This window comes from Monodon monoceros, unplaced genomic scaffold (assembly GCF_005190385.1).
Source record: "Monodon monoceros isolate NGI ecotype Baffin Bay Population unplaced genomic scaffold, NGI_Narwhal_1 Super_Scaffold_5, whole genome shotgun sequence".
Lineage (NCBI taxonomy): Eukaryota > Metazoa > Chordata > Mammalia > Artiodactyla > Monodontidae > Monodon > Monodon monoceros.
Genome location: NW_021703782.1, coordinates 11,508,989 through 11,521,509, shown reverse-complemented (window position 1 = coordinate 11,521,509; position 12,521 = coordinate 11,508,989). Strand labels below are relative to the sequence as shown.

The window sequence follows — 12,521 nt, the reverse complement described above, 5'->3', positions numbered from 1 at the left end:
TATTTCCTTCTCAGCCCACGAGCTGGCTGAGCCCTGAAGGAGAGCTTCTGGGAAGAGTGCTGATTGATGCCTTCTGCATCCCCGTGCCTGCCAGGAGGGAGGGCTTAGTAGGCTGCAGCTTGTGCTCATTGCAGGTGGCCAGACAGCTAGTCACAGCTTACTGGTGTGAGTGAGCTGTGTGCGCCAGCCAGGCTGGAGAGTTGAGGCTGTGAGAGTGATTTGCCCTCAAAGGATAACATGGATATCCCAGGGAGGATTCTGGTTGGTCTTAGGAGAGAGCCCGGGACCCTGAGTACAGGACTTGAGCAGTCTCTTCCTGCAGACCCAGAAGAATCAGTGTAGATTTGAGGGTGATGAGGCTCTGGGACCACCTGTGGGCTCTGCCTTTGTCCATAGGACTATTTTGGGGAGGAAGATTCTAAGGATTGGGTTCTGAAAGATTCCCAGGGAGGCTGGGGGAAATCTTAACCACCTCAAGGTGCCTCTGGGACCCTCTTGTCCACAGGAACCTTGGGGGTTTGGGTGGTGTTACCAGACCACATCATCTTTGGGCGTCTCCTTGACCTTGGCTATAGACTGGAGGTCACGTGGGGTCACATGTTGACCTCTTCGGATCCTAATCTGGGACTGCTAGGCCCAGAAATGCCATGAGCTATGAGTAAAATCTAGGCATGGATCTGGTAGCTGTCTATAGATTTGGTAGAAAAAGCCTAGAATAAAAATCTGGAGTCTTGGGTTTATCTCTCTGCTCTTCCAGAAGCTAGCTAGTATGACCTTGGGCAAATCACTTAAATTTTATGAGTCTCAATTAGGAAAAAAAATCTCACATGAGGCTATTGGGTTAGATACCTTAAGATTCATTGCAGCATGGAGGTCCCATGTGACTGCAACTAGGTAACCCTTGACCTTTCTCACTTTTGAGAGTACCGACACTCAAATGGATTCAATACTTATAATAAATTTACTTCACATCAGCCTGGAGGGTTCCCATAGCAACTGTTGCCTAGCAGGGGACAAGGGCAGGGATGTCCTGAGGCACTGAACCAAGGCGGCTTCCAGCACCCCCGACAACTTGAATTAAGCTCCAAGGCTAGCAGGTTGTCAGTACAGTCATTTACCATTGTGATGAATGTTGAGCAGGGGTGTTTGGTCTGGTGCCTCTGGAAGCAAGAACCCTAAAATGCCAGGGTGAGAACTGTGACATCTGCTCGTCACACTCACAGCCCTTTTCTTGTTAAACAAACGTTTCTTAAAAATCGGCCTGAAAGGCAATCGGTTTACCAGAGAAACGACATTTATTATAGATCTTCATCTGCAGGGTCTTCTAATTCATCTTCTTGTTAAAGTCACAACAGGAACTTTTATTTTTGACTTTTCACTTTTAATTGTGGTAAAATACAACATAGTGTACACTTTACCATCTTAACCATTTTTAAGTGTGCAGTTCAGTGACGTTAAGGACATTCACATTGTTGTACAGCCATCACCCCCATCCGTCTGCAGACCTTTTTTCATCGTTCCAAAATGCAACTCTGTACCCATTAAACAATAACTTCCCCTTCTCCCTCCTCCCAGCCCCTGGCAACCCCCATTCTACTTTCTGCGTCTATGAATTTGGCCTATAGGTGGAATCCTACAGTATTTGTCCTTTTGTGACTGGCGTATTCCCCTTAGCAGAATGTCCTCGAGGCTCATCTCCATATTGTAGCCTGTGTCAGAATTCCCTTCCTTTTTAAGGCTGGATAATATCCCATTGTGTGGCTGGACCACATTTTGTTTATCCATTCATCCACAGACACATTTTGCTTCCACCTTTTGGCTATTGTGAGTAATGCTGCTGTGAACATGGGTGTACAGATACGGGCAATTTAAACTTTTGATACAGTTTTAACTTTAGAGAAAATTGTAAAAATACTATAAAGAATCCTTATGCACCCTGTTGCCAGATTCGCCCGTTGTTCACGTTTTACCACATTCGCTTTATCATTCTCTCTCTGTCTCCATCTCTGTCTCTCTTTGTCTCTCCCTCTTTCTCTCTCTGACTTTCTGTCTCTCTGCATACATATGCATAATATGATTCCTTCCTTATTCTCTTCCAGATTATTGGTTTATCTGTTTGTCACGTCTCCACCTCTCTGTTTTGTCTGTCCACTAGGGGTAAATTCCTTCCTCGTGTACATGGCTTTCAAAGATCGCTTCCAGCTAACGGATTCCCAGGTGAGAAAAGCCTGCTCACTGGCATTCGGTATGTTCGGACCACTGCTGTTGTCTTGAAAGCTGCCTCCAGTGAGTGCTCACGGGAAATGGCTGGTGGGTGAAGCCCCTGATGTAACTCCCTTTAGGGAGGGTACGAACCCAGTGCCCTGGTCCCCCAGGACAGGTGTTCCACCAAGCTCTGGAATCAGCCACCTGCCGTGGGCCGGTGTGGCCGAGAGGTGTTCCCCGACCCTCTTCAGCAAACCTGGTGCAGAGAAGGTGTCACCCGAGAGCTTCTCCTAATTCAAGCCCTTTTAGGTTACGCTGCCTCTGTTAATTATCTGTTAATTACCGAGAGGTCCTGCTCTGCCACCTGTGGCCAGAAACACTGCCCTTGGGCGTGTCAGAAAAGCCGGCCTTAATAGAAGCAGCGAGGGGTCCCTGTGCTGGTCCCTGTGGCTGTCAGGGAGGTGTTGTACTTGTGACCAGGAAGACAGAGGTCCCTGTCTCTGATCCCACCCCCTCCCTCTCTCAGATCTATGAAGTCCTGAGTGTGATCCGGGACATTGGAGCGATTGCTCAAGTCCACGCGGAAAACGGCGACATCATTGCAGAGGTATGTGCTTTCTCTTCATCACCTCGACGTGACCCACAGGGTGAGAGGCAGGCTCGAGAGTGGAGCAGCTTCCGTAGCTCAGCTCCGGTGGGGAAAAGCGGAGTGACCCAGTAGGACTGTACAAACAGCCTCACTGACAGCGTGAATGTTGGGGACGCACGTGCCGCTCGGCATCTTCTGTAGGACCTGTAGCCTTTCCACAGAGAAGTCCTTCCTCTCAGCGCTGTGACGCGGCTGCCTGTGGATGTCCACGTATAGATGTTTTACACTGTAGCCCAGGGCTGGGGACACATTGGCTCTCGGCATCCCAGGGGACAGCTGCACATATCTGGGAGGCTGTAACCGATCTGTCATAGCTCGGGCAGCAGTGGAAGCAGGGTACCGTGCCCTCTCTTCGTGGGGTCTTGGGATGAGAGCTGAGTGGTCAGTGTGCCAGTTTTTTTGCGGTACGTGGTCCTCTCACCGTTGCGGCCTCTCCCGTTGCGGAGCACAGGCTCCGGACGCGCAGGCCCAGTGGCCATGGCTCACGGGCCCAGCCGCTCCGCGGCATGTGGGATCCTCCCGGACCGGGGCACGAACCCGGGTGCCCTGCATCGGCAGGCGGACTCTCAACCACTGCGCCACCAGGGAAGCCCCAGCGTGCCATTTTGAGGTCTTGCCCGAGTAATTTTTACCCACGTCTCAGCAGTCAGAGCCATCTGGGGTCCAGCTCTCCCTGAAAGTCTGCTTTTCTTTAAACATTGCAGGAGCAGCAGCGGATCCTGGATCTGGGCATCACGGGCCCTGAGGGACATGTGCTGAGCCGGCCCGAGGAGGTGAGCGTCTGTTGAATGGAATGCATGAATCCTTGTTCTGGGGCGGGCGCCACCAGAGCCACAGAGAACCCACTTCCTGCCTGTTGAGAATTGGGCTTCTCGGGTGCTGATTTTGGTCCCTCTGAGAAGTCACATCACCCACTGAGAAGTGTCTACACAGGCAAAGTGAAGGGTTAGACTGTGCTGTGGGGTAAAGCAGTATGGCTTGTTTAGCCTAAAGACTCCTCTTTCTGTCTCTAATTCTTCAAGCCCTTTCTTGGGTAGACAGACACAAACAGCTTTTTATTAGCCTCCAGCAGTTGGGGTTTTGTGGTTCATAAACCAGGGCCTCCAGAATCTTACCATAACAGCTCTTCTAAGTGTCTAGAAAGCAGAAGGGGGACTGTAAGTTTTTCCGTGATAAGTCTGCACAGGGTGTAACATAATCAGCAGAGTGTGGTAGACAGAATCTTTCAAAATCGAGGAGGGAAAATTCAGAGCAGGGTTCTTGCTGGCCCAGACGTTGAGAGTCACTGTCCTGGGTGGTGAGGCTTGTGAGTGAGAAGGGGGTGCTCACATCTTATGTGACAGAGAACCTGTTTTTCTAAATTAGAATCTGTGGCCTCTGAATGCTTTTCAGGAGTTGGCTCTTTAAGGAAAGACTCAAGGTCAGGCGTTGGAGGACTTGGCAGCTCTGAGCAGAGGATGCTGGGGGTCTCATGGAAATGAATAGATTTTTGTCCTCCCAGGAAAAGAGACAGGCAGAGGGGGCAGATAAAATCATCACGGGAGTGGATGGTGACTTAAAATTAGGATTTTTCCCCCTGGAAACAGGTGGAGGGAGTTGCTGGGTGAGAGGGGTACTTGCACAGATACTCCGAAGATTCCTTTCTGTGCCTTTGTTTCCCCTTCAAGGCTGGCCTCGGTGATCATTTTAACCGCATCTCCCTGGATAAAGCTGTGGGAGTGGGAAGGGCGGCGCAGGCATGACGGTCCCCAGACCCATCCTCCTTGGAGGTGGCTGGCCCTGCGTTCAGTCTTGAAACAGTTTTGGGATCCAGCCTAGGAGCTGCAAGGTCTCCAGGAGGGGCAGAGGGATGCCTCTCCCTTCTTTTCTTTGTAAGCCCCACTGGGAGCTAGCATTTCCTGAGTACCCAGAGGTGCCAGACACTGTGCATAACAGCCCACATTTCAGCTTTAGAGCGTCCTGTGAGGGCAATGCAACACAGCCTCCTTCTCACAACTCCAGGGGGCGCCATTCAGTCCATTGCACGGCTGGATCCAGTGGACCCATTCCATTCTGCTGCCTTTGTGTGGTGCTGCCCGGAGGTGTCCTGCAGTGAAGTGTGTCTCGTGTAAAGAAATCACGGGGGGTGTGAAGTTTAGCATCAGAGAGCTAGAAAGTGCAAGCAGTATCCTGCCTGCCCTCCCGACCCCTCAGTGTGTACACACACACACCCCGGAACCCAAGCTCAGTGGGAAGCCAGCGGGCCTGTGTAACCAGGTGGTGACACCTGGGGCTGGGCTTCATTGGAAAGTGGACTCTCACCTCATCCAGTGGCTGGGCTGGATCAGCTGGGAAGAGGAAGAGGGTATTGTCCTCTGGGAAAAGCAAACGCCCCTCTTCCTGATACCCGGGGCTCCTCGTGAGAGCCGCGCACTTGTTTCCATTTCAGAGCCTTCCCTGGGGCTTGCTTCCGTCTCTCTCACCGTCTCCTTTGCATCCCCAGGTCCCTGCAAACCCCAAATAGAAAGCAAGCCCGCCCTGGGTTTACTGAACAGGCCAAAGCTATCAGAGGAGAGGGGTCCTGGTTGCTATTTTGACCACAAACATCAAACCTGTTTTTCCACATTGAGGCCCGGGAGAGTTCTCTTGTAGCCGCTCTTGCACTGCGAACCTCAGAATCCCCAGCTGTAGATTGGGAAGGCTCTTTTAGGGGCTGGCAGAGCGGCAACGCTCCAACACGGGGAGCTTCTGGCTCCTTGGGAGGGTCCTGTGGTCTCACGAGAGGCTGCTTTGGGGACTTTCTCTTCTGTCTGCTTTCCACGGTCACCTGCCTCTCAGCTGATTCAGAGGCACCGACTCTAGGCCGGGCACAGCATGTGGTGCTTCCCCTGAGCAGGTGCACCTCTAGGTCAGCCCTGTGAGCTGCCAGGCGCCAGCCGCCCCCTTCTCCCTTGGCTGCTGGGGGTGGTTCTTTAGTTCATCGCCAGGAATCTGTTAACAGTGTGTTAAACCCTCTGTAAGAGATAAAGAGGATAAAACATGGATGCATTCTGAGGGAACTGAGCTTTAGAGTCCGGTAAGGGGATATCGCCAGTGCACAAGAAACAGTTAAGAACATACAAAAATGTAATTCCTTCCTGGTTTTGTACCCATCGCCAGCATCATGATGGTTAACTTGTGCTTGAACCACACAAAATCTGTTCTTCTTTCTGCTGGCCTTTCCAACCCAACCGTGTGAGACTGCCAGTCGGATTTCCCCCAGTTTTCAGCTGAGAAGATTGAAAGGGAGACGATAGGGGATGTGGAAATCTAGAAACCTCCTGTCCGTCAGTGGTACCCAAGCACCACTGTTATGTGTTATGATGGAGGCCTGTGGGGGACGTAGAAGTGGATGAGAAAGTGGTCCCTTCTGAGAGGGATTCCAGACAAGCTGGGGAGGAAGGGGGAGATGCAAAGCAAGTAGGGGCGTGGCATGTGATGGAGTTCTGAGCCAGTTACAGCTGTAAGACAGGTGTCTGGGGAGTTCCCTTGTGGCCTAGTGGTTAGGATTCTGGCTTTCACTGCTGTGGCCTGGGTTCAGTCCCTGGTCGGGGAACTGAGATCCCGCAAGCCATGTGGTGTGGCACAAAACAAACAAACAGAACATACACACACACACACACACATATACACACACAAAGACTGGTGTCTGGGAGGAGAGTGGGGCACTGGAGGTAAGGGTGACAGAATTCTTGATGGAGGAGGGAGCTTCCTAACTGGGCCTTGAAGCATGGGATGGCTGGGGTATGCAGACAGCTGGGGACCTGGGCCGCAAGGGGAGTGTCGTGTACTGACACTTCTGTGCGTGCCTGTATAGGTTGCTTTGCTCCCTGGACCTTGGGGTGGTCCATCTTTAAAACCAGAAACCAGGGCTTAGGTGACCCCCTAAATCCCTGACAGCTCTGTAAGGAGACAAATACAAAATTTTATGTTTAAACTGTAATACTGTTGTCATAATATTGAAGCCAGAGTTCACTGTGTGTGAGACAGTTTATGTTTAATATCGGAGGCATACACATGTGCACCAGAACGGTACACGTGGATCCTTCCATGGTTCTGGGTGAAACGTGGAGACGTGGGGTTTACATGACCATCTCTCTCCGCGAGGTGACCTTAGAGCCTCTGCCCTCACGGCAGTTGCCCGACTACGGGGTGGGGAGGGCTCAGAGCTCACCTTCCAGCGGATGAGCCAATCCAGACAGGGCCCTGGGGCCCAGATTCTCCCACCAAAGCAGTCTTCACAGAAGCCAGTACTCCAGGGTAGGGCCCCCTAGAACTGGCACTTCTGCTCCATTTACTCCCTAATCAGCATGACTGTGCATTCTGGTTCACCCGGGGCAGTCCTGGTCCAAACCCGTTGCCCCGTGAAGTTATGAATAGCGCCTCTGTTCGCTTTCAGAAGAGTCTGGGTTGGGACAGTGAATTTGGGCAGTTACCTGCACCCCTGGAAGCCATGCAGATTCTAGTGGCGTCCTGTTTGCATTTCACCCTGTGGACTTTTATGGTGACCGCAGAGATGCAAGACGTCCCTCCTCCGTGCTGCCTGGGCTAGAGGCCCTTGTGTTGCAACTGGAGCCCAGGAGACGGGAGGCCGATTGTTCAGCTATGCCAGGAATTAAAAACACTTGGATGTTTAATGAGCTTTTTCAAGAGCTGTTTGGTTTGCCTTTGCATCTCGAGACATCTCTCTTCACATAGTTGAGGCCCAAGAGACCAAATGTGAAGGATGTCCTCGTATATTAAATTAGATCACCCCTTAGCGCAGTTGTGGAACTTCAGCTATTGGCCGAGCTGCCGTAGAGACTGGTTAGCTAAGATGATTCAGTCCAGAGCTTGGTCATTTCTTATGAAAAGTAGCAGCTCTTTATGGAACAGCCTAGCTGTAACCATTAACCCAAAATGAAGTCACTTATTTGCTCAGTAAACATTTTTGAGCACCTGCTGGGTACCAGGTGCTACCCCGGGAGAACTGCCCAGAGGATGCAACAAACCAAGGAAGACCCAGTCCCTTGCCTGGAAGAGTTGAAGCCAGCCTTTTTGCCAGGATTCGGGAGGGAGCAAAAGGCTTTCTGAGGTCCTCTGTTACATCGTCTCACTTGCCTCTTCAGCTGCTTATGCCAAGCACACACTGCTGATTCCCCTGTACGGTATAACGGTCTAAGAACTAGTCTCACCTGATCAGTAATCCCTTGGGGTCTTTGGAACATCATTCACTGAAGCATATGCTTAAAGAATCAGGTTTCTGATTAGAGCAGCCCTCCCATCTCGTGCTGAAGGGTGTACCAGTCTGTGGCTGGTGATGATCGGTTTGCCTATACAGAGGGGCCTTTGGTTTACACAAATCTGCCTGCTCCGTTCCCAGAGCCCTGTGAGGTCGCATTGTTTCTTAGATGATGCTGGCTTCATTTGTGGGCGTGGGACAGAAGCCCAACTCAAAAATTCATCACTGAATGTTTTGACTGGAGACCATGCCCCTGGAGTGAATGCACCAAACTGGGAGCCATTGGTTTCCAAGCATGGTGGTTCTCAAACATTAGCGAGTGTAAATATCACCTGGGGTCCATAAGAGCCACATTTCTGGGTCCCACCCCCAGAGTTACTGATCCTGTGGGTCTGGGGGAGGGCCCGAGGCACCTGAGAATCTGCATGTCTTACAGACCCCAGCCGATGCTGACCACGCTTAGAATCATCCACAAGGGCCAGGAAGGAATTGCCCCATCCTTTCAACCAATCAATATTGAGTGACACTGGGCACGTCACATCCCCCGCCTGCAGTGCCACTCAGGGTAGAGCCCTGAGGACACAGTGGTCTCTGGTTCACCGTGGCCTCTCCTGGTGGGAGGAGGGTAGAGACGGGCTCAGGGGACAGACAGTGTGGGTGCAGTTCTCACGCTTGGATGCTCTACTGCAGGTCGAGGCTGAAGCCGTGAACCGTTCCATCACCATAGCCAACCAGACCAACTGCCCCCTGTACATCACCAAGGTGATGAGCAAGAGTGCCGCGGAAGTCATCGCCCAGGCCCGGAAAAAGGGTAACTGCCGCCTGCGGTCTGACTGCGCGCAGGTTCCGGGGGGGGGCGGGGGGGGGGGGGGGGGGGGCTGCTTTTCCAACCCCTCCTGCCAAGTGGGTCGTTCTGCTCTCCTTACGTTCCAGCATTAACCTAATTACAGCTGGGCACGGCGGGGAGCTCCAGTTTCTTGCTGTGTTCCGGGGCCGCGGCCGTGTTGGCATCTATTTAAAGCCGCGCACAGCGCAGGGTGGGTGGACGGGCACACTTGCCTCCTGTCCCCACTTCTGTAGAAAAGTTGGAGTTCATTTGACGCAGTCTAAATGGACCAGGCACATACACAGATGACGTCAGTCCATGCGCCACAGAATCCTGGGGAACCTTCTATGGCTAAGCACCGTTCCCCTCCGTGGCTGGTAGTGATTTCCGCTGGGGTGTGCGAGAGAGTCTCATGGGGGTGTAGGATGGGGATTTTGCCCTGGCCGCCCTCGTGTCCTGTTCTCCTCGTGCTGGAGTGGCTCTTTGTAGATTATAGCGATATATTCTGGGCTGAGGCTGGTCCTCTGTTCCAGCGGGAAGGTTCTTGGAAACTAATTTACTAAGTGCTGCTTCCAGGAGATGTGCTGTGAGCACCTTAATGCATTATGAATGCAGCACAGCCCTACTGAACCTGCCTTTGACTGTGAGTATGGGTGATCACACCACGTGGTCTGTGCTTGGGAGTGTAGCTCCACTTACAGGAAGAAAGCCTGATCCTGTTTAGTGGGCTTGGGGTGGATCTTGGCTGGATCAGAACATGAGTATCATAGAAGAGTTCTCCCTTCCTCCCTCCCTCCCTCCTTTCTTCCTTCCTCCCTCTTTCCCCATTTTATTTCCCAACCCGATTGCCTCTTTGCATTTCTCCAGCTCGGTGTCTCCATTTCTCTCTTGACTTTCTTCTAGCTTTCTCCTGGTCTCTGTACCACTTTCTTGGTGTCTCTCTCTCCCTCCCCCCGACCCCTCATTCTTTTTTGATTCCTTTATCTCTCCCCATGTGTCTTTCTTTCTCTGTCAGCAAGGGAGCAGTCTGACCTCTCTGGTTTGTTTCTGGTTCTTTGTGGGGTGTGATCCACGTGGATCCGGATTTTTTCACTGGTGGGTGAGTTGGTGCAAGACTTAGAACAAATTGCTCAATGACCACTGAGTCAGCCTGTCCCAGGAGCTGATAGCCTCTAGATGGACCCAGCAATGAATTCCTAGCCCCTGTTCTTTGCAGCTCCCCTGGGGCCTTTGTCCTTAGGCTCTTCATGAAATGGTTGCTGCGATACCAGTTTTTTGGAAACCTGCCCTCTCCTGGCAGCTAGAAGGAACTGCCTTTTTGAAATGGAACATTCACTTCGAATCAGCTCTGAGTTGTTTCTAGGAGACATGTGGGTGATTACTGTCGGTGACCCTCCCTCACCTGGGCCCTTTATCACCCAGGCACACATTTGCAATACGGGAATCAGCCTCAGCACCCAACGCTAATCACAGAATCGCTGCTTCCATGTAGCGGGGTGGGGTGGACAGCTGGCACGACGTGTGAAAAGGGGAAGTTGGGGGCTGCTTATTTTAGTAACCGTACCATACCCAGGTGAAAATAAGAGATAGAAAGTTAAGCGAACATTTTAATATAGTTTTAATATAATTAAACATTCGATTTGGCAGAATTGAAACACCGAGGCCATGTTTTCCAATTCGGATTCTCACTTGTCTGAATTTCAAGATGGCGGTGTCTCGGTTCTGGGGCAGGTGGCACTGGCCCTGCTCTGGGGCTGCAGAGGGAGCTCTGGGCTCCAGGCCTCCCTACCGGCAGTGCTGAGGCTCCTTTCTCCTTTCTGTGTCTCAGTTTTCCCAACTGAAGACGCAGGGCTGGAGTCCAGGCCCTCTCAAATAGCTGCGACTCAGCACCCCAGGGTGTCGTTCTGTTGTCTTTATGACTTAGACCCTGTGTGTGTATTGGGGGCTGAGCACCAAGAAGGGACCACTTCAGTGGTACATACATATGCATACAATACAGCATAAAGCTGTATTGAGCGTTAGGGCTCTGGGATCAGTATCCTGTCCCAGATGAAATCCCAGCTCCACGAGGCACTAGCAAGTGATGGTGGGCAGGGGACTTACCACCTCTAGCTCTCATTTTCCATCCGCAGGGGAGGGTAGTAGTGGTGACAAAGGCAAAAGGATGATGCTTAAATGAGACAATGCACGTAAGGGCTATGAAATAACGGTACCTACTACTATGATGATTAAAGAGTGGAGGGCTGGTTTAACTTCGGGCTTGTTAGAAGAGCAAAGCAAAGATGCCTCTGACCTGGACCCTGGAGGCAGGTATGGGACGCTGCCAACATGCTGTGGCTCCTTTTCTTCCCCTGTAAAATAGAGAGTTCCCTTATTTATTCCACGAACTTTTACTATGTGATACTTAAGGCGTTTGAGCTGGAGGTGAGAAATGGTCCCAGCCCTGTTAGCTCCTTTACTAGCAGTGGGAGGGTGCAGGAGCAGATGGTCACATGGGAAATAGTTTATCAAAGAGGTGCGAGCCAAGTATGGTTAGAGCACAGAGGAAGGTGCCACTGTTCACAGACACGCACTGCAGCCCCCCACCCGGCCTTAGAGGGGTCAGGCTGTGTAAAGCGACTCAACATCTCTGTGCAAATGTGACCTGTTGAAAAACCAGAACTCCATCAATGGCTAGAGCAGTAGCATCTCCCCTACTGGTCTCCATGTGCCTCCCACCCAGAGACCTGCAGGTCCTAAGTCCAAGACAGGAGGTGTTTAGGTAAGTGAAGGTGTGAGATAGAGCGTGAGTGAGGACTGTTTCCACGGGGCTGCATTGCCCGTGCTGCTTCCTTCATTCTGTGTCCTTCCACAGGACAACGTGTCATCAACCCCACTCTGCAGATAAGGAAATGAAGACACAGCCAGCACCACGATACCTTGGGCAGTTTTCGCTCTTCAAAAGAACGTAGACACAGGTCGATGTAATAGGCTCATGTCACAGAAAGGAAACTGCAGTGCGGAGATTGACTATCTTGCCCCAGGTCATCCAGCCCGTGGGAAATAGAACCCTTAGTTCCAGACTCCGGGCCAGCTCTCTTTCCACCGACTGTCGGGATTTCTTGCGAACAGGCACCCTCCGTCTGCATTTTGTCCACGTGAGGGGTCGAGCATGGCGCTGATGCCTTCCGTGTGTGAGTGGTGGCGGGTAGGCAGTGCCTGATGACCTCATCCCGTGCACACCCCTCCCCCCTCTCCCCCCCCCCCCCCCCCGGAACCCAGATGCAGAAACGTTCACAACCCGAACTTGAGACGAGTCTTCCTATGCCCTGCGGGTCAGTGGGAATGGTGGCGGTGTAATGAGAAGCACATGGTCACGGGCCCCGTGAGGACTGACCCAACCTGGGGGACGATTCTTTCGTGTTAAGTTAAGGCACAGCCTAGTAATCTTGAACCCAGAGAGTGGCCCATGGGTTGGGCTGTGAATGTTATAAAATCTCACCAAGATCTGTGTTGGTCAGGTCTCTGGAGAAACACAACCAATCTCTCTCTCGCGCGCTCGCTCTCTCTCTCTCTCTCTCTCTCTCTCTCTCGCTCTCTCTCTCTCTCGCTCTCTCTCTCGC

General features: G+C 51.9%; 1 protein-coding gene across 2 annotated transcripts in view; it reads left to right on the top strand.

Annotated features, from left to right (window-relative positions):
* The window catches only part of DPYSL2 (dihydropyrimidinase like 2), a 116,652-nt gene that overhangs the window by 84,794 nt on the left and 19,337 nt on the right, over nucleotides 1–12,521 (top strand). For both annotated transcript variants that reach the window (XM_029201621.1, XM_029201622.1), the window contains exons 5-8: nucleotides 2,156–2,217; nucleotides 2,732–2,812; nucleotides 3,559–3,627; nucleotides 8,784–8,904. In XM_029201621.1, coding sequence (XP_029057454.1) covers nucleotides 2,156–2,217; nucleotides 2,732–2,812; nucleotides 3,559–3,627; nucleotides 8,784–8,904 — 333 coding nt within the window. The remainder of the gene's footprint in view (nucleotides 1–2,155; nucleotides 2,218–2,731; nucleotides 2,813–3,558; nucleotides 3,628–8,783; nucleotides 8,905–12,521) is intronic.